Here is a 21,118-nt window from a genome sequence, read left to right on the forward strand (position 1 = left end):
GAGTTGGAAACGGAAACTCAGTCACTCTGATGTTGAATTGGAAACGGAAGCTCAGTCACTCTGATGTTGAGTTGGAAACGGAAGCTCAGTCACTCTGATGTTGAGTTGGAAACGGAAGCTCAGTCACTCTGATGTTGAATTTGAAACGGAAGTTCAGTCACTCTGATGTTGAGTTGGAAACGGAAGCTCAGTCACTCTGATGTTGAGTTGGAAACGGAAGCTCAGTCACTCTGATGTTGAGTTGGAAACGGAAGCTCAGTCACTCTGATGTTGAGTTGGAAACGGAAGCTCAGTCACTCTGATGTTGAGTTGGAAACGGAAGTTCAGTCACTCTGATGTTGAGTTGGAAACGGAAGCTCAGTCACTCTGATGTTGAGTTGGAAACGGAAGCTCAGTCACTCTGATGTTGAGTTGGAAACGGAAGTTCAGTCACTCTGATGTTGAGTTGAACACGGAAGCTCAGTCACTCTGATGTTGAGTTGGAAACGGAAGCTCAGTCACTCTGATGTTGAGTTGGAAACGGAAGCTCAGTCACTCTGATGTTGAGTTGGAAACGGAAGCTCAGTCACTCTGATGTTGAGTTGGAAACAGAGGCTCAGTCACTCTGATGTTGAGTTGGAAATGGTGTCTAAACACGAGCACCTACATTTAAGGGTTTTGTATTGTGTCGAAAGATTTCAAATATATTAAGGTAGAAGAAAAATACATATCTGTCAAATCTTTAGCCTAAAACAGATTTAGAGTTTGTCTTGGCTAAAATACTGTTTTAGGAGACAATGTAGACAGGAAACACACGGGACACACCACGTCATTCCAACGTGGAAATTTGGGTAATATTTTATTGACACGTTGACAAATGACATTTCAACATTTATTCACCCATTCAAAAAAGACAGCCAGAAGTTTGTGGATTTGTTATCACTGCGTTTTCAACCTTTAAAAAGCACAGCAAAGTTAAAATGGGAATACAATGTCGGATATTTTGTTTATGTATTGTCTATATGTATTGTCTATTTTTAGTTGAATCCTGGGTTGAATTGAAACAATAGCTATTGATGACTTCACAAATGTTATATAGTCCAAAATAGTATCATTGATGATTTTTATTTAACTAGGCAAGTCAGATTTAAGAACAAATTCTTATTTACAATGACGGCCTACCCCAGCCAAACCGTAACCCGGACGACGATGGGCCAATTGTGCGTCGCCCTATGGGACTCCCAATCACGGCCGTTTGTGATATAGACTGGAATCGAACCGAGGTCTGTAGTGATCCATCTAGCACTGAGATGCACTGGCTTAGACCGCTGCGCCACTCGGGAGCCAGGAGAAAAATACAGCGTGTATATGACTTAAAAAGTATTGTCACATTTAATAAGCTCTGTTAAACCTTCCCGTTGGAATGACAATGACAGCAACAGTGAATATATTTCGTTATTGAGAGATAGGACATTGGTAGTAGTCAGTGATACGTTTCATAGTTAGGTTAGCTAGGTTAACACCATGGATGGGTAGCTTTAGAGGTGCCGGCCAGCCTATTGTTTGTTTTTTCTGATAGTGGGTATAAGGTTGAAGATCTAACGTTGTTTCAAAGGTACAAATTCAACATATTTCATACAAGGTTTGTCTATGTTGAAAATTGGTTACAATGAGAACATAATCCTGTGATTTTGAAATTTCACCCTCCAGAAAAAAAAAAAAATGTTTACTTTGATTCGTAAAAAAATACAAATAATCCGAAGCATTTTCCACGTAGATTCCACGTCACAATAAGTTGACAAGTTACGTTGCAACAACGTTTATTCAACCATTTTGTGCCCAATGGGAAGAAAGTATTTCGGATGCAAAAAAAAAATCTAACTAAGAAGCTAAGATCCAAGATAGTTTTTATTTTTATATCAAAATAAATCATGCTTTAGTATTAAAAATAGGAGAAAGATTTTTCAAACAACTCTTCTCCCTGTATTGTATTGTGGTGATCTTGTTTACACGCCTGCGGCAGAACCTCTGTTTTATAACCCTTGGACGCCGTCTACCATTCAGCAATACGTTTTATCACAGCGGACAGTTTTAGGACTCATCATTATAGTCTGTATATAAATGTGGGACGGACCTCTCTGTCTGTAAGAAAAATTATATTTTTTATTTATTTACACAGCAATCTGACAGAAACTCCCTCTGTATGTAACATCATAAATTAAGATAAGAATCAGAAAGGACCAAACCCGTTCTCAGGAATGGATAATAACACTAGAGATCCCTCCAGTCTCTACAGATTTAGGAAAATCAGTGTTTTGGTTTTTATGTCCTCAAATTTGTGGAACAATCTGCAAAAGTTCACAGCAGTTAGTGGAAGGACCGACGCCGGAGATGAGAAGCAGGGGACGGGGAGTCAACATTTAATCAGGGACATACAGGTAACAAGACAGGCACAGCATCGGGCACATGGGTAAACAAGGACATATGACAATCAATGCTGAAGCAGGGAACAGAGCAGGGAACCAGACAGATACAGGGAAGGTAATGACAGAGGTGATTGAGTCCAGGTGAGTCCAATAATCGCTGATGCGCGTTACGGGGGAAAGGCAGGTGCGCGTAATGATGGTGGCAGGAGTGCGTAATGCTGGGCAGCCTGGCGCCTTTGAGCGCCAGGGGGGAAGAGTGGAAGCAGACGTGACTGCCAGATGTGCTGATGTCACTCAGGAAGTGTACACTATAGATTGAGGATCTCTATGTAGTTGAATGTGGTTGATTTTTATTACATTTGTTTATTTATTATTATTTATTTTTTTATTGTGCTGAATTGGTCCACAAGTGGTCCCGTGTGGCTCAGTTGGTAGAGCATGGCGCTTGCAACGCCAGGGTTGTGGGTTCAATTCCCACGGGGGGACCAGGGTTCAATTCCCACGGGGGGACCAGGATGAGTATGTATGAACTTTCCAATTTGTAAGTCACTCTGGATAAGAGCGTCTGCTAAATGACTTAAATGTAAATGTAATTTTATTGTTTTATACACATGTGTATGTTGTTTTAATATTCTGTTTTTATTGTAATGTGTACAGGGCTCTATTGTAAAAGAGATTTTAATCTCAATGTGACTCCCTGTTTAAAGAAAGTTAAAATAAAATAATTAAGAAACAGACCTACATCTCATCTGAAACCAGAACTTTGGAGACTTGTGTCATCAGAGAACATGAATGTTCCCACATGTCTTCTCTAGGTTACGCTGTGCAAAGCCATGCAGAGACATGACTGGTATTTACAGGAGCCAGGGTCAATATCAGGAGCACAGGATCAAACTTTCCCCTCACCTCACCTCGCCGCAGAGAGACTAGGGCCCCCTATCCCCTATCACCTATCACCCTATCACCCTATCCCCATATCACCCTATCCCCATATCACCCTATCACCCTATCACCCTATCCCCCTATCCCCATATCCCCCTATCACCCTATCCCCCTATTCCCCTATCACCATATCCCCATATCCCCCTATCCCCCTATCATCCTGTCCCCCTATCACCCTATCACCCTATCACCCTATCACCCTATCCCCATCACCCTATCACCCTATCACCCTATTCCCCTATCACCCTATCCCTCTATCACCCTATCCCTCTATCACTCTATCACCCTGTCCCTCTATCACCCCATCCACCTATCACCCTATCACCCTATCCCCATATCCCCATATCCCCCTATCACCCTATCACCCTATCACCATATCCCTCTATCCTCTATCCCCCTATCACCCTATCCCCATATGCCCCTATCACCCTATCACCCTATCCCCATATCCCCCTATCACCCTATCCCTCTATCACCCTATCACCCTATCCCCCTATCACCCTATCCCCCTATCCCCCTATCCCTCTATCCCTCTATCCCTCTATCCCTCTATCACCCTATCCTCTATCCCCCTATCACCCTATCCCTCTATCACCCTATCACCCTATCCCCCTATCCCTCTATCACCCTATCCATCTATCACCCTATCACCCTATCCCCTATCCCCCTATCCCCCTATCCCTCTATCCCTCTATCACCCTATCACCCTATCACCCCATCCCCATATCCCCCTATCACCCTATCCCTCTATCACCCTATCACCCTATCCCCCTATCCCTCTATCACCCTATCCCTCTATCCCCCTATCACCCTATCCTCTATCCCCCTATCCCCCTATCCCCCTATCCCCCTATCCCCCTATCCTCTATCCCTCTATCCCCCTATCCCCCTATCCTCTATCCCCCTATCCTCTATCCCTCTATCCCCCTATCCCCCTATCCCTCTATCCTCTATCCCCCTATCCTCTATCCCCCTATCCCTCTATCTCTATCCCTCTATCCCCCTATCCCCCTATCCCCCTATCCTCTATCCCCCTATCTCCCCTATCCCCCTATCCTCTATCCCCCTATCCCTCTATCCTCTATCCCCCTATCCCCCTATCACCCTATCCCTCTATCCCTCTATCCCCCTATCCCTCTATCCCCTATCCCCCTATCCCCTATCCCCCTATCACCCTATCCCCCTATCACCCTATCCCCTATCCCCCTATCCCCCTATCCCTCTATCCCCCTATCCCTCTATCCCCCTATCCCCCTATCCCCCTATCCCTATCCCCCTATCCCTCTATCCCCTATCCCCTATCCTCTATCCCCCTATCCCCCTATCCTCTATCCCCCTATCCCCCCTATCCTCTATCCCCCTATCCCCCTATCATCTATCCCCCTATCCCCCTATCCTCTATCCCCCCTATCCCCCCATCCCTCTATCCCCCCTATCCCCCTATTCTCTATCCCCCTATCCCCCTATCCTCTATCCCCCTATCCCCCCTATCCTCTATCCCCCTATCCCTCTATCCTCTATCCCCCTATCCCCCTATCCCCCTTTCCCCCTATCCCCCTATCCTCTATCCCCCTATCCTCTATCCCCCTATCCCTTCTATCCCCCTATCCCCCTATCCTCTATCCCCCTATCCCTCTATCCCCCTATCCCCCTATCCCTCTATCCTCTATCCCCCTATCCTCTATCCCCCTATCCCCCTATCCCCCTATCCCCCTATCCCCCTATCCCTCTATCCCCCTTTCCCCCTATCCCCCTATCCTCTATTCCCCCTATCCTCTATCCCCCTATCCCTCTATCCCCCTATCCCCCTATCCTCTATCCCCCTATCCCTCTATCCCCCTATCCCCCTATCCCTCTATCCTCTATCCCTCTATCCCCCTATCCCCCTATCCCCCTATCCCCCTATCCTCTATCCCTCTATCCCCCTATCCCCCTATCCCCCTATCCCCCTATCCTCTATCCCCCTATCCCTCTATCCCCCTATCCCCCTATCCCTCTATCCTCTATCCCTCTATCCCCCTATCCCCCTATCCCCCTATCCTCTATCCCCCTATCCCTCTATCCCCCTATCCCCCTATCCCCTATCCCCCTATCCCCATATCACCCTATCCCCCTATCTCCCTATCCCCCTATCCCCCTATCCCTCTATCCCCCTATCCCCTATCCCCCTATCCCCCTATCCTCTATCCCTCTATCCCCCTATCCCCTATCCCCCTATCCTCTATCCCCCTATCCCTCTATCCCCCTATCCCCCTATCCCTCTATCCTCTATCCCTCTATCCCCTATCCCCTATTCCCCCTATCCCCCTATCCTCTATCCCCCTATCCCTCTATCCCCCTATCCCCTATCCCCCTATCCCCATATCACCCTATCCCCCTATCTCCCTATCCCCCTATCCCCCTATCACCCTATTCCCTATCCCCTATCCCCCTATCCCCATATCACCCTATCCCCCTATCTCCCTATCCCCCTATCCCCCCATCACCCTATCCCCTATCCCTATATCACCTATCTCCCTGTAACCCTATCACCATATCCCCTTATCCTAATCCCGTATCCTGAGCATTCTGTGTTGAGTAATATAGCCTGTTGTCATATTGACATGTCAACATGCTGTAGGCCTCATGCTCACTGAGCTAGCCTGGTCCCAGACCTGTTTCTGCTGTCTAGCCTTTCAGACCAAGCAGCATTTGTTCTAAAACTGCATAAAACTGTCTCGTCTCGTGAACTGGGTTTAAGGGTTATCACCGTTCTGTAATCTTCAGATCAATACATAATCCTCCATTACAACATACTTTAACAGTCTCATTGAGAACTAACTGACTCATTGAGAACTAACTAACAGGCTCATAGAGAACTAACTAACAGGCTCATAGATAACTAACTAACAGTCTCATAGAGAACTAACTAACTAACAACTCATAGAGAACTAACTAACAGGCTCATAGAGAACTAACTAACAGGCTCATAGAGAACTAACTAACAGGCTCATAGATAACTAACTAACAGTCTCATAGAGAACTAACTAACAGTCTCATAGAGAACTAACTAACTAACAACTCATAGAGAACTAACTAACTAACAACTCAAAGAGAACTAACTAACTAACAGACTCATAGAGAACTAACTAACAGACTCATAGAGAACTAACTAACAGACTCATAGAGAACTAACTAACAGACTCATAGAGAACTAACTAACAGGCTCATTGAGAACTAACTAACAGGCTCATAGATAACTAACTAACAGACTCATAGAGAACTAACTAACAGACTCATAGATAACTAACTAACTAACAACTCATATAGAACTAACTAACTAACAGACTCATAGAGAACTAACTAACAGGCTCATTGAGAACTAACTAACAGACTCATAGAGAACTAACTAACAGGCTCATAGATAACTAACTAACAGACTCATAGAGAACTAACTAACAGACTCATAGAGAACTAACTAACAGGCTCATTGAGAACTAACTAACTAACTAACAACTCATTGAGAACTAACTAACTACCAGGCTCATAGAGAACTAACTAACTAACTAACAACTCATAGAGAACTAACTAACTACCAGGCTCATAGAGAACCAACTAACTAACTAACAACTCTTAGAGAACTAACTAACTAACTACCAGGCTCATAGAGAACCAACTAACTAACTAACAGGCTCATAGAGAACCAACTAACAGACTCATAGAGAACTAACTAACTAACAACTCATAGAGAACTAACTAACTAACAACTCATAGAGAACTAACTAACAGGCACATAGATAACTAACTAACAGGCTCATAGAGAACTAACTAACAGACTCATAGATAACTAACTAACAGGCTCATAGATAACTAACTACCAGACTCATAGAGAACTAACTAACTAACAGGCTCATTGAGAACTAACTAACAGACTCATAGAGAACTAACTAACAGGCACATAGAGAACTAACTAACAGGCTCATTGAGAACTAACTAACAGACTCATAGATAACTAACTAACAACTCATAGAGAACTAACTAACTAACAGGCTCATAGAGAACTAACTAACAGGCTCATAGAGAACTAACTAACTAACTAACAACTCATAGAGAACTAACTAACATACTCATAGATAACTAACTAACTAACAGGCTCATAGAGAACTAACTAACTAACTAACAGACTCATAGAGAACTAACTAACAGACTCATAGATAACTAACTAACTAACAGGCTCATAGAGAACTAACTAACAGGCTCATAGAGAACTAACTAACTAACAGACTCATAGAGAACTAACTAACAGACTCATAGAGAACAAACTAACAGACTCATAGAGAACTAACTAACAGGCTCATTTATAACTAACTCTCGTTAGTATAGAATTAGCAGAGAGTAGTGTTTACTTAGAATCTATTAATCGCTATCTTGCAAATTACGATTTATTTCAAAGTTTGTGCGTGGTAGCGCATCAGGCTATCATCATGTTGTCAGTTGAATTGATCAATAATGATTGATTAGATGTTTTGTTTCTTCCGTTTCTTTAAACCAGGGGGCTGTGTCGTAAGGACCCAGGCTGTGACTTCTACCTCAGTATGGACGCTGACGTGATGCTCACCAACAGACAGACCCTGAAAATCCTCATCGAGCAGAACAGGTATGGGTTTGTGTCACTGTCTGAAGTTAGGGTTAAGGGTGAAAGTTTGATCAGGTTTTGAGCAGAACAGGTATGGTATTGTGTCACTGTCTGAAGTTAGGGTTAAGGGTGAAAGTTTGATCAGGCTTTGAGCAGAACAGGTATGGTATTGTGTCACTGTCTGAATTTAGGGTTAAGGGTGAAAGTTTGATCAAGCTTTGAGCAGAACAGGTATGGTATTGTGTCACTGTCTGAAGTTAGGGTTAAGGGTGAAAGTTTGATCAGGCCATTTCAACAGAACTGGTATGGTATTGTGTCACTGTCTGAAGTTAGGGTTAAGGGTGAAAGTTTGATCAGGCTTTGAGCAGAACAGGTATGGTATTGTGTCACTGTCTGAAGTTAGGGTTAAGGGTGAAAGTTTGATCAGGCCATTTGAACAGAACAGGTATGGTATTGTGCCACTGTCTGAAGTTAGGGTTAAGGGGGAAAGTTTGATCAGGCCATTTGAACAGAACAGGTATGGTATTGTGCCACTGTCTGAAGTTAGGGTTAAGGGTGAAAGTTTGATCAGGCCATTTGAACAGAACAGGTATGGTATTGTGCCACTGTCTGAAGTTAGGGTTAAGGGCAATGATCTAACATGCATGCACAGTGTTTGCAAACTTGTTATGGGGTGCGTAAGGAACAGGGACTCTTATTGTGTTAATGCTGCTGGTCATAAGGGACAGGGACTCTTATTGTGTTAATGCTGATGGTCATACGGAACAGGGACTCCTATTGTGTTAATGCTGATGGTCATAAGGGACAGGGACTCTTATTGTGTTAATGCTGATGGTCATACGGAACAGGGACTCTTATTGTGTTAATGCTGCCTGCCATAAGGAACAGGGACTCTTATTGTGTTAATGCTGCTGGCCATAAGGAACAGGGACTCTTATTGTGTTAATGCTGCTGGCCATAAGGAACAGGGACTCTTATTGTGTTAAAAATCATATTACTGCTGAAGGTTATATTACTGCTGCAGTCTGCTGAAGGTTATATTACTGTTGAAGGTTATATTACTGCTGAAGGTTATATTACTGTTGAAGGTTATATTACTGTTGAAGGTTATATTACTGCTGAAGGTTATATTACTGTTGAAGGTTATATTACTGTTGAAGGTTATATTACTGCTGAAGGTTATATTACTGTTGAAGGTTATATTACTGCTGAAGGTTATATTACTGCTGAAGGTTATATTACTGTTGAAGGTTATATTACTGCTGAAGGTTATATTACTGCTGAAGGTTATATTACTGCTGAAGGTTATATTACTGCTGAAGGTTATATTACTGTTGAAGGTTATATTACTGCTGAAGGTTATATTACTGTTGAAGGTTATATTACTGCTGAAGGTTATATTACTGTTGAAGGTTATATTACTGTTGAAGGTTATATTACTGCTGAAGGTTATATTACTGCTGAAGGTTATATTACTGTTGAAGGTTATATTACTGCTGAAGGTTATATTACTGCTGAAGGTTATATTACTGTTGAAGGTTATATTACTGTTGAAGGTTATATTACTGCTGAAGGTTATATTACTGCTGAAGGTTATATTACTGCTGAAGGTTATATTACTGCTGAAGGTTAAATTACTGCCGAAGGTTATATTACTGCTGAAGGTTATATTACTGTTGAAAGTGATATTACTGCTGAAGGTTATATTACTGCTGAAGGTTATGTTACTGCTGAAGGTTATATTACTGTTGAAGGTTATATTACTGTTGAAGGTTATATTACTGCTGAATGTTATATTACTGTTGAAGGTTATATTACTGCTGAAGGTTATATTACTGCTGAATGTTATATTGCTGTTGAAAGTTATATTACTGCTGCAGACTGTTGAAGGTCATATTACTGCTGAAGGTTATATTACGTTTGAAGGTTATATTACTGCTGAAGGTTATATTACTGCTGAAGGTTATATTACTACTGAAGATTATATTACTGCTGAAGGTTATATTACTGCTGAAAGTTATATTACTGCTGAAGGTTATATTACTGCTGAAGGTTATATTACTGCTGAAGGTTATATTACTGCTGAAGGTTATGTTACTGCTGAAGGTTATATTACTGTTGAAAGTTATAATACTGCTGAAGGTTATATTACTGCTGAAGGTTATATTACTGCTGAGGGTTATATTATTGCTGAAGTTTATATTACTGTTGAAGGTTATATTACTGCTGCAGTCTGTTGAAGGTTATATTACTGCTGAAGGTTATATTACTGCTGCAGACTGTTGAAGGTTATATTACTGTTGAAGGTTATATTACTGTTGAAGGTTATATTACTGTTGAAGGTTATATTACTGCTGAAGGTTATATTGCTGTTGAAGCTTATATTACTGCTGCAGACTGTTGAAGGTTATATTACTGTTGAAGGTTATATTACTGTTGAAGGTTATATTACTGTTGAAGGTTATATTACTGTTGAAGGTCATATTACTGCTGAAGGTTATATTACTGTTGAAGGTTATATTACTGTTGAAGGTTATATTACTGTTGAAGGTTATATTACTGCTGAAGGTTATATTACTGCTGAAGGTTATATTACTGTTGAAGATTATATTACTGCTGAAGGTTATATTACTGTTGAAGGTTATATTACTGCTGCAGGCTGTTGAAGGTTATATTACTGCTGAAGTTTATATTACTGCTGAAGGTTATATTACTGCTGTAGGTTATATTACTGCTGCAGACTGTTGAAGGTTATATTACTGCTGAAGGTTATATTACTGGTGAAGCTTATATTACTGTTGAAGGTTATTATACTGCTGCAGTCTGCTGAAGGTTATATTACTGCTGAAGGTTATATTACTGCTGAAGGTTATATTACTGCTGAAGGTTATATTACTGCTGAAGGTTATATTACTGCTGAAGGTTATATTACTGCTGAAGGTTATATTACTGTTGAAGGTTATATTACTGCTGAAGGTTATATTACTGCTGAAGGTTATATTACTGCTGAAGGTTATATTACTGTTGAAGGTTATATTACTGCTGAAGGTTATATTACTGCTGAAGGTTATATTACTGCTGAAGGTTATATTACTGCTGCAGACTGTTGAAGGTTATATTACTGTTGAAGGTTATATTACTGCTGAAGGTTATATTACTGTTGAAGGTTATATTACTGTTGAAGGTTATATTACTGCTGAAGGTTATATTACTGTTGAAGATTATATTACTGTTGAAGGTTATATTACTGTTGAAGGTTATATTACTGTTGAAGGTTATATTACTGTTGAAGGTTATATTACTGCTGAAGGTTATATTACTGTTGAAGGTTATATTACTGTTGAAGGTTATATTACTGCTGAAGGTTATATTACTGCTGAAGGTTATATTACTGCTGAAGGTTATATTACTGCTGAAGGTTATATTACTGCTGAAGGTTATATTACATTATTACTTGAGTCATTTTCTATGAAGGTATCTTTACTTTGTATGACAATTGGGAACTTTTTTCAACCACTAAAGTTATTATGAGAACTTTTTAGTAACGTATGTTTTTTGATCCTGCTGAGGTAGACTCCGTTTAACGTTAGCTTCATCCTTCTAGCTGACTCAGTAATACCAGCCAGAGCCCTTCAACGTTACTGCACTAGAAGTCTCTAACGGCAGCCACCTGACTGACTGATCTGAAGGAGGCTATTTACCAGTTGTGCAGCATTATATGCATATATAGTTTGTCTTATACAGTCTATGCCTGTTTTATACAGTCTATGCCTGTTTTATACAGTCTATGTCTGTTTTATATTGTCTATGTCTATTTTATACAGTCTATGTCTGTTTTATACAGTCTATGTCTGTTTTATAAAGTCTATGTCTGTTTTATACAGTCTATGCCTGTTTTATACAGTCTATGCCTGTTTTATAAAGTCTATGTCTGTTTTATACAGTCTATGCCTGTTTTATACAGTCTATGCCTGTTTTATAAAGTCTATGCCTGTTTTATACAGTCTATGCCTGTTTTATACAGTCTATGCCTGTTTTATAAAGTCTATGCCTGTTTTATACAGTCTATGCCTGTTTTATACAGTCTATGTCTGTTTTATACAGTCTATATCTGTTTTATACCTGTTTTATACAGTCTATATCTGTTTTATATTGTCTATGTCTGTTTTATACAGTCTATATCTGTTTTATACCTGTTTTATACAGTCTATGCCTGTTTTATACCTGTTTTATACAGTCTATGTCTGTTTTATACAGTCTATGTCTGTTTTATACAGTCTATATCTGTTTTATATTGTCTATGCCTGTTTTATACAGTCTATGTCTGTTTTATACAGTCTATATCTGTTTTATACCTGTTTTATACAGTCTATATCTGTTTTATATTGTCTATGTCTGTTTTATACAGTCTATGCCTGTTTTATACAGTCTATGTCTGTTTTATACAGTCTATGCCTGTTTTATAAAGTCTATGCCTGTTTTATACAGTCAATGCCTGTTTTTTACCTGTTTTATACAGTCTATGCCTGTTTTATACAGTCTATGTCTGTTTTATACAGTCTATGTCTGTTTTATACAGTCTATGTCTGTTTTATACAGTCTATATCTGTTTTATATTGTCTATGTCTGTTTTATACAGTCTATGTCTGTTTTATACCTGTTTTATACAGTCTATGCCTGTTTTATACAGTCTATATCTGTTTTATACCTGTTTTATACAGTCTATGTTTGTTTTATACAGTCTATGTTTGTTTTATACAGTCTATGCCTGTTTTATACAGTCTATGTCTGTTTTATACAGTCTATGTTTGTTTTATACAGTCTATGCCTGTTTTATACAGTCTATATCTGTTTTATACCTGTTTTATACAGTCTATGTTTGTTTTATACAGTCTATGCCTGTTTTATACAGTCTATGCCTGTTTTATACAGTCTATATCTGTTTTATACCTGTTTTATACAGTCTATGCCTGTTTTATACAGTCTATGTCTGTTTTATACAGTCTATGTTTGTTTTATACAGTCTATGCCTGTTTTATACAGTCTATATCTGTTTTATACCTGTTTTATACAGTCTATGTTTGTTTTATACAGTCTATGTCTGTTTTATACAGTCTATGTTTGTTTTATACAGTCTATGTCTGTTTTATACCTGTTTTATACAGTCTATGCCTGTTTTATACAGTCTATATCTGTTTTATATTGTCTATGTCTGTTTTATACAGTCTATGTCTGTTTTATACCTGTTTTATACAGTCTATGCCTGTTTTATACAGTCTATATCTGTTTTATACCTGTTTTATACAGTCTATGTCTGTTTTATACAGTCTATGTTTGTTTTATACCTGTTTTATACAGTCTATGCCTGTTTTATACAGTCTATATCTGTTTTATACCTGTTTTATACAGTCTATGTCTGTTTTATACAGTCTATGTTTGTTTTATACAGTCTATGCCTGTTTTATACAGTCTATATCTGTTTTATATTGTCTATGCCTGTTTTATACAGTCTATGTCTGTTTTATACACTCTATGTCTGTTTTATATATATTTCCCCTCCTCTGGATTTTTCAAGCGTTTGTCTCTTGTGGTGGTGGCAGACCTGTGACAGAGTGGAGTCCTGGTTTGAGTCCCAAATCGCACCCTATTCCCTATAGCTCTATAGGTCCTGGTCAAAATGTAGGGCACGACACAGGGAATAGGGTGCCATTTAAGGCTCAACCCTGGAGGCCTGAAGAGAAAGCCCTCTGAGTTATTTACAGAGGCCATGGGAACTCTCCAATCTGTCTACAATCCTGGACATTCAGCATTTCCCTATCGTCCATCCCATTTCCTACATTGTATCCATATTGTAGACGAACGCTGTAATTTATGGTAACGTATCCTATATACGTTGTTTTCCCTCAGGAATCACGATAGCTCCGTTGTTCATGACATTCGTGGCTTTAAAAGTATAGTGTTTGAGGTCCAACAGCGGGGATGTGTGTCTGTGTCTCACGCACATTGAAACGCAAACTCCCACGGAGAGGTCTTGTGTCTCCTACCACCATTTAGTAGCTGGCCAGCAGAATGCCTGTGTGTCTCCCACCACCATTTAGTAGCTGGCCAGCAGAATGCCTGTGTGAATTCAGAATAGTATTATGTCTGGTTTACTGTAATATGACCCAGTGTGGTTCTGCTCTAGCTTTACCCACTTGGCAGCAGTCCTCCCGGGCAAATCTCCCTCTCTCTCTCTGTCTCTCTGTCTCTCTGTCTCTCTGTCTCTCTCTCTCTCTCTCTCTCTCTCTCTCTCTCTCTCTCTCTCTCTCTCTCTCTCTCTCTCTCTCTCTCTCTCTCTCTCTGTCTCGCTCTCTCTCTCTCTGTCTCTCTCTCTCTCTCTCTCTGTCTCGCTCTCTGTCTCTGTCTCTCTCTCTCTCTTGCTTTCTCTCTCTCTCTCTCTCTTGATTTAGCTCTCTGTCTCTCTCTCTCTAACTCTCTCTCTCTCTCTCTCTCTCTCTCTCTCTCTCATTGTCTCTCTCTCTCTCTCTCTCTCTCTCTCATTGTCTCTCTCTAACTCTCTCTCTCTCTCTCTCTCTCTCTCTCTATCACCAATTTGTAAGTCGCTCTGGATAAGAGCGTCTGCTAAATGACTTAAATGTAAATGTAAATGTATCTCTCTCTCTCTCTCTCTCTCCTTGTGTGTCTCTCTTTCTCCTTGTCTCTCTCTCTCTCCTTGTCTCTCTCCTTGTCTCTCTCCTTGTCTCTCTCTCCTTGTCTCTATCTCTATCTCGCTCTCTCGAGACAGAGAGAGAGTCAAGAGCTTTTTTGGCATGGGAAACATGTTTACATTGCCAAATCAAGTGAAATGGATAAACAAAATTGAAGTAAACAGTAAAAAGTGAACAGTAAATATTGTACTCACACAAGTTTGAAAAGAATAAAGACATTTAAAATGTCATATTCTGTCCATATACCGTGTTGTAACGAGGACCAGCTTGCAGGTTCATTTCTCTGTAGGTGATGGCTTTGTTATTGAAGGTTTTGGTATCGCTTCCTTTTAGGTGGTTGCCCTGTGGAAAGAAATGTGTATGATTTTTGCCAATTTTAATAGCGGACTTGTGTAATGTTGAATTTTTTCAGTCAACAAAGCATGAGAAGACTTTGCCTTTCAAATCAAATGTATTTGTCACATGCGCCGAATGCAACAGAACTTACAGTGAAATGCTTACTTACAAGCCCTTAACCAACAATGCAGTTTTAAGAAAATACCCCCCCCCCCCCCCAAAAAAAAAGTAAGAGATAAGAATAACAAATATGTAAAGAGCAGCAGTAAATAACAATAGCGGGGCTATATACAGGGTGTTTACGGTACATAGTCAATGTGGAGGCTATATATAGGGTATTACGGTACAGAGTCAATGTGGAGGCTATATACAGGGTGTTACGGTACAGAGTCAATGTGGAAACTATATACAGGGGGTACCGGTACAGAGTCAATGTGGAGGCTATATACAGGGGGTACCGGTACAGAGTCAATGAGGAGGCTATATACAGGGTGTTACGGTACAGAGTCAATGTGGAAACTATATACAAGGGGGTACCGGTACAGAGTCAATGTGGAGGCTATATACAGGGGGTACCGGTACAGAGTCAAAGTGGAGGCTATATACAGGGTATTACGGTACAGAGTCCATGTGGAGGCTATATACAGGGTGTTACGGTACAGAGTCAATGTGGAGACTATATACAAGGGGGTACCGGTACAGAGTCAATGAGGAGGCTATATACAGGGTGTTACGGTACAGAGTCAATGTGGAAGCTATATACAGGGGGTACCGGTACAGAGTCAATGTGGAGGCTATATACAGGGGGTCCCGGTACAGAGTCAATGTGGAGACTATATACAAGGGGGTACCGGTACAGAGTCAATGTGGAGGCTATATACAGGGTGTTACGGTACAGAGTCAATGTGGAGGCTATATACAGGGGGTCCCGGTACAGAGTCAATGTGGAGTCTATATACAGGGGGTACCAGTACAGAGTCAATGTGGAGGCTATATACAGGGTGTTACGGTACAGAGTCAATGTGGAGGCTATATACAGGGGGTTCCGGTACAGAGTCAATGTGGAGGCTATATACAGGGGGTACCAGTACATAGTCAATGTGGAGGCTATATACAGGGTGTTACGGTAAAGAGTCAATGTGGAGGCTATATACAGGGGGTATCGGTACAGAGTCAATGTGGAGACTATATACAGGGTGTTACGGTACAGAGTCAATGTGGAGGCTATATACAGGGGGTACCGGTACAGAGTCAATGTGGAGGCTATATACAGGGTGTTACGGTACAGAGTCAATGTGGAGGCTATATACAGGTTGTTACGGTACAGAGTCCATGTGGAGGCTATATACAGGAGGTACCGGTACAGAGTCAACGTGGAGGCTATATACAGGGTGTTACGGTACAGAGTCAATGTGGAGGCTATATACAGGCTGTTACTGTACAGAGTCAATGTGGAGGCTATATACAGGGTGTTACGGTACAGAGTCAGTGTGGAGGCTATATACAGGGTGTTACTGTACAGAGTCAATGTGGAGGCTATATACAGGGTGTTACTGTACAGAGTCAATGTGGAGACTATATACAGGGTGTTACTGTACAGAGTCAATGTGGAGACTATATACAGGGTGTTACGGTACAGAGTCAGTGTGGAGGCTATATACAGGGTGTTACGGTACAGAGTCAGTGTGGAGGCTATATACAGGGTGTTACGGTACAGAGTCAATGTGGAGACTATATACAGGGTGTTACGGTACAGAGTCAATGTGGAGACTATATACAGGGGGTTACGGTACAGAGTCAATGTGGAGGCTATATACAGGGTGTTACGGTACAGAGTCAATGTGGAGACTATATACAGGGGGTTACGGTACAGAGTCAATGTGGAGGCTATATACAGGGTGTTACGGTACAGGGTCAATGTGGAGACTATATACAGGGTGTTACTAGACAGAGTCAATGTGGAGACTATATACAGGGGGTATTGGTACAGAGTCAATGTGGAGGCTATATGCAGGGGGTACCGGTACAGGGTCAATGTGGAGGCTATATACAGGGGTACCGGTACAGAATCAATGTGGAGGCTATATACAGGGGGTACCGGTACCGAGTCAGTGTCAATATGCGGAGGTAATGTCGAGGTAATTGAGGTAATTATGTACATGCAGGTAGGGTTACTAAATTGCCAAAGGGGTGTAAATAGTCATCTCCATCATGTCAGCATGGTGACTCATCATGGTGGCAATTTGATTCGCTTTTCAGGAGTCATATGGCTTGGGGGTAGGTGCTGTTTAGAAGCCTCTTGGACCTAGACTTGGAGCTCCGGTACCACTTGCCGTGTGGTAGCAGAGAGAACAGTCTATGACTAGTGTGGCCTGAGTCTTTGACAATTTTTAGGGTCTTCCTTTGACACCGCCTGGTATAGAGGTCCTGGATGGCAGGAAGCTTGGCCCCAGTGATGTACTGGGCCGTACGCACTACCCTCTGTGTTGCCTTGCAGTCGAAGGCCGAGCAGTTGCCATACCAGGCAGTGATGCAACCCGTCAGGATGCTCTCGATGGTGCAGCTGTAAAACCTTTTGAGGATCTGAAGATCCATGCCAAATTTTTTCAGTCTCCTGAAGTGGAATAGGTTTTGTTATGCCTTCTTCACGACTGTCTTGGTGTGCTTCGACCATGTTAGTTTGTTGTTGATGTGGACGCCAAGGAACTTGAAGCTCTCCACTGCAGCCCCGTCGATGAGAATGGGGGGCATGCTCGGTCCTCCTTTTCCTGTAGTCCTTAGTCTTGATCATGTTGAGGGAGAGGTTGTTGTCCTGGCACCACAGGGTCTCTGACCTCCTCCCTATAGGCTGTCTCATCGTTGTCAGGTCTCTGACCTCCTCCCTATAGGCTGTCTCATCGTTGTCAGGTCTCTGACCTCCTCCCTATGGGCTGTCTCATTGTTGTCGGTGATCAGTACCAGCGTTGTCAGCAAACTTAATGATGGTGTTGGAGTCGTGCCTGGCCGTGCAGTCATGAGTGAACAGGGAGTACAGGAGGGGACTAAGCACACACCCCATACCACTGAGGGGCCCCCGTGCTGAGGATCAGCGTGGCGGATGTGTTGTTACCTACCCTTATCACCTGGGGACGGCCCGTCAGGAAGTCCAGGATCCAGTTGCAGAGGGAGATGTTTAGTCCCAGGGTCCTTAGCTTAGTGATGAGCTTTGAGGTCACTATGGTGTTGAACACTGAGCTGTAGTCAATGAATAGCATTCTCAGGTAGGTGTTCCTTTTGTCCAGGTGGGCAAGGGCAGTGTGGAGTGAAATAGAGATTGCATCATCTGTGGATCTGTTGTTGCGGTATGCAAATTGGAGTGGGTGTGGGGTTTCTGGGATAATGGTGTTGATGTGAGCCATGACCAGCATTTCAAAGCACTTCATGGCTACAGACGTGAGTGCTACGGGTCGGTAGTCATTTAGGCAGGTTAATTTAGTGTTCTTGGGCACAGGGACTATGGTGGTCTGCTTGAAACATGTTGGTTTTACAGACTCAGACAGGGAGAGGTTGAAAATGTCAGTGACGACACTTGCCAGTTGGTCAGAGCATGCTCGCAGTCCACGTTCTGGTAATCCATCTGGCCCTGCAGCCTTGTGAATGTTGACCTGTTTAAAGGTCTTACTCACATTGGCTACAGAGATTGTGATCACACAGTCATCCTGAACAGTTGGTGCTCTCATGCATGTTTCAGAGTTATTTGCCTCGAAGCGAGCGTAGAAGTCATTTAGCTCGTTTGGTAGGCTCGTGTCACTGGGCAGCTCTCGGCTGTGCTTCCCTTTGTAGTCTGTAATAGTTTGCAAGCCCTGCCACATCCGACGAGCGTCGGAGCCAGTGTAGTATGATTCGATCTTATTCCTGTATTGACCCTTTGCCTGTTTGATGGTTCGTCGGAGGGCATAACGGGATTTCTTATAAGCTTCCGGGTTAGAGTCCCTGTATCCATGGTTTCTGGTTGGGGTATGTACGTACAGTCACTGTGGGGATGACGTCTTTGATGCACTTATTGATAAAGCCAGTGACTGATGTGGTGTAATCATCAATGCCATCAGTCTGTGATAGCAAAACAATCCTGTAGCATCTGCTTCATCTGACCACTTTTTTTATAGACCGATTCACTGGTGCTTCCTGCTTTAATTTTTGCTTGTAAGCAGGAATCAGGAGGATAGAGTTAAGGTCAGATTTTTCCAAATGGAGGGCGAGGGAGAGCTTTGCACGTGTCTCTGTGTGTGGAGTAAAGGTGGTCTAGAGATTTTTTTCCCCCTGGTTGTACAGTACATCACATAACTCACTTGGTTATACATCACTTATCCAGTCCATGCCTGGTCTAACTCACCTGGTTGCACATTTAACATGATGATAGAAATTAGGTAAAACTGATTTAAGATTCATTAAAGTCCCCGGCCACTAGGAGCGCCGCTTCTGGATGAGCGTTTTCCTGTTTGCTTATGGCAGAATACAACTCATTTATTACGGTTTTAGTTCCAACCTCGCTCTGTGGTGGAATGTAGACAGCTACGAGAAATACATGTGAAAACTCTCTAGGTAGATAGTGTGGTCTACTGCTTATCATGAGGCGAGCAAAACTTTGAGACTTCCTTCCAGCACCAGCTGTTGTTTACATAAATGCACAGGCCCCCGCCCCGTGTCTTACCAGAGGCTGCTGTTCTGTCTTGCCGATAAATTGGCAGCTGGAGGATCTTAATGTCGTCGTCAGCTATGACTCGGTGAAACATAAGATATTACAGTTTGTAATGTCCCGTTGGTAGGATATACGTGCTTTCAGTTTGTCCCATTTTATTTTACAGCGATTGAACGTTAGCTAGCAGAACGGAGGGCAAGGGCAGATTAGCGACTTGTCACCTTATCCTCGCAAGGCACCCAGATCTTTTGCCTCGAAATCTCAATTTCCTTCTCCAGCGAATCACAGAGACCGGGGCCTTTTCAGGCATCTGCAGTATATCCCTCGCATCATTGAAGAAGAACTCCTCGTCCATTTTGAGGTGTTTTAATTAAGGTGTTTTGTTTTTATTTGTTTGCCATTTAGGGTGAATAAGTGATCTGTCGTATGGTAATTTGGTAACAAGCCAATTCTGCATTTGCTCAGTACATTGTTTGCACTGAGGAAATGTAGAAGTCTGCTGTTAATTATAATATAGAGGATTTTCCCAAGGTTGCTGTTGACTCATATCCCACGGTAGTTATTGGGGTAAAATTTGTCTCCACTTTTGTGGTTCGGGTGATCAGTCCAGGGCTCCAAATATTGTGGAATATGTCAGAGTTAAGGATGATGTTAGAGTTTTAGTTTAGCCAATTGGAATTTGTGTGGTCTGTATATTTTATTATTTCATGTAGGATACCATCAACACCACAGGCCTTTTTCAGTTGGAGGGTTTGTAATTTGTCTTGTAGTTCATTCAATGTAATTGGAGAGTCCAGTGTGTTCTGATAGTCTTTATTAATAGTTGATTCAAAGATTTGTATTTGATCATGTATATGTTTTTGCTGTTTGTTATTTGTTAAAGAGCCAAAAAGACTGGAGAAGTCCATTCATCTCCATTTTGGATAGATAACTCTTCGTGTTGTTGTTTGTTTAGTGTGTTTCAATTTTCCCAGAAGTGGTTAGAGTCTATGGATTCTTCAATTACATTGAGCTGATGTCTGACGTGCTGTTCCTTCTTTTTCCGTGGTGTATTTCTGTGTTGTTTTAATTATTCACCATAGTGAAGGCGTATAGACTCAGGTTTTCCGGGTCTCTATGTTTTTGGTTGTAAAGGTTTCTCAATTTCTTTCTTAGGTTTTTATATTCTTCATCAAATCATTTGTCATTGTTGTTCATTTTCTTAGGTTGTCTGATTGCAGTTTTTAGATTTGATAGGGAAGCTGAGAGGTCAAATACAGTCTTAGGCTTTATACTGCCAAGTTCACACCTTCACTATTACAGGTAGAAAGGTGAAGGTGGGGTGAAGGTGAAAGTGGGGTGCCATGGGAGCCTAGTGGTTAGAGTGTTTGACTAGTAACTGTAAAGGTTGCAAGATCAAATCCCCGAGCTGACAAGGTAACAATCTGTTGTTCTG

At 41.7% G+C, this 21,118-nt stretch overlaps 1 protein-coding gene across 1 annotated transcript in view; it reads left to right on the forward strand.

The window, feature by feature from the left end:
• LOC129858879 (procollagen-lysine,2-oxoglutarate 5-dioxygenase 2-like) overlaps window positions 1–21,118 on the forward strand; it is a 145,814-nt gene that overhangs the window by 99,443 nt on the left and 25,253 nt on the right. Inside the window, exons 9-10 of the mRNA XM_055928115.1 lie at window positions 3,221–3,255; window positions 7,879–7,983. Coding sequence (XP_055784090.1) covers window positions 3,221–3,255; window positions 7,879–7,983 — 140 coding nt within the window. The remainder of the gene's footprint in view (window positions 1–3,220; window positions 3,256–7,878; window positions 7,984–21,118) is intronic.

Source organism: Salvelinus fontinalis, chromosome 7 (genome assembly GCF_029448725.1).
Source record: "Salvelinus fontinalis isolate EN_2023a chromosome 7, ASM2944872v1, whole genome shotgun sequence".
NCBI classification, from domain to species: Eukaryota; Metazoa; Chordata; class Actinopteri; order Salmoniformes; family Salmonidae; genus Salvelinus; species Salvelinus fontinalis.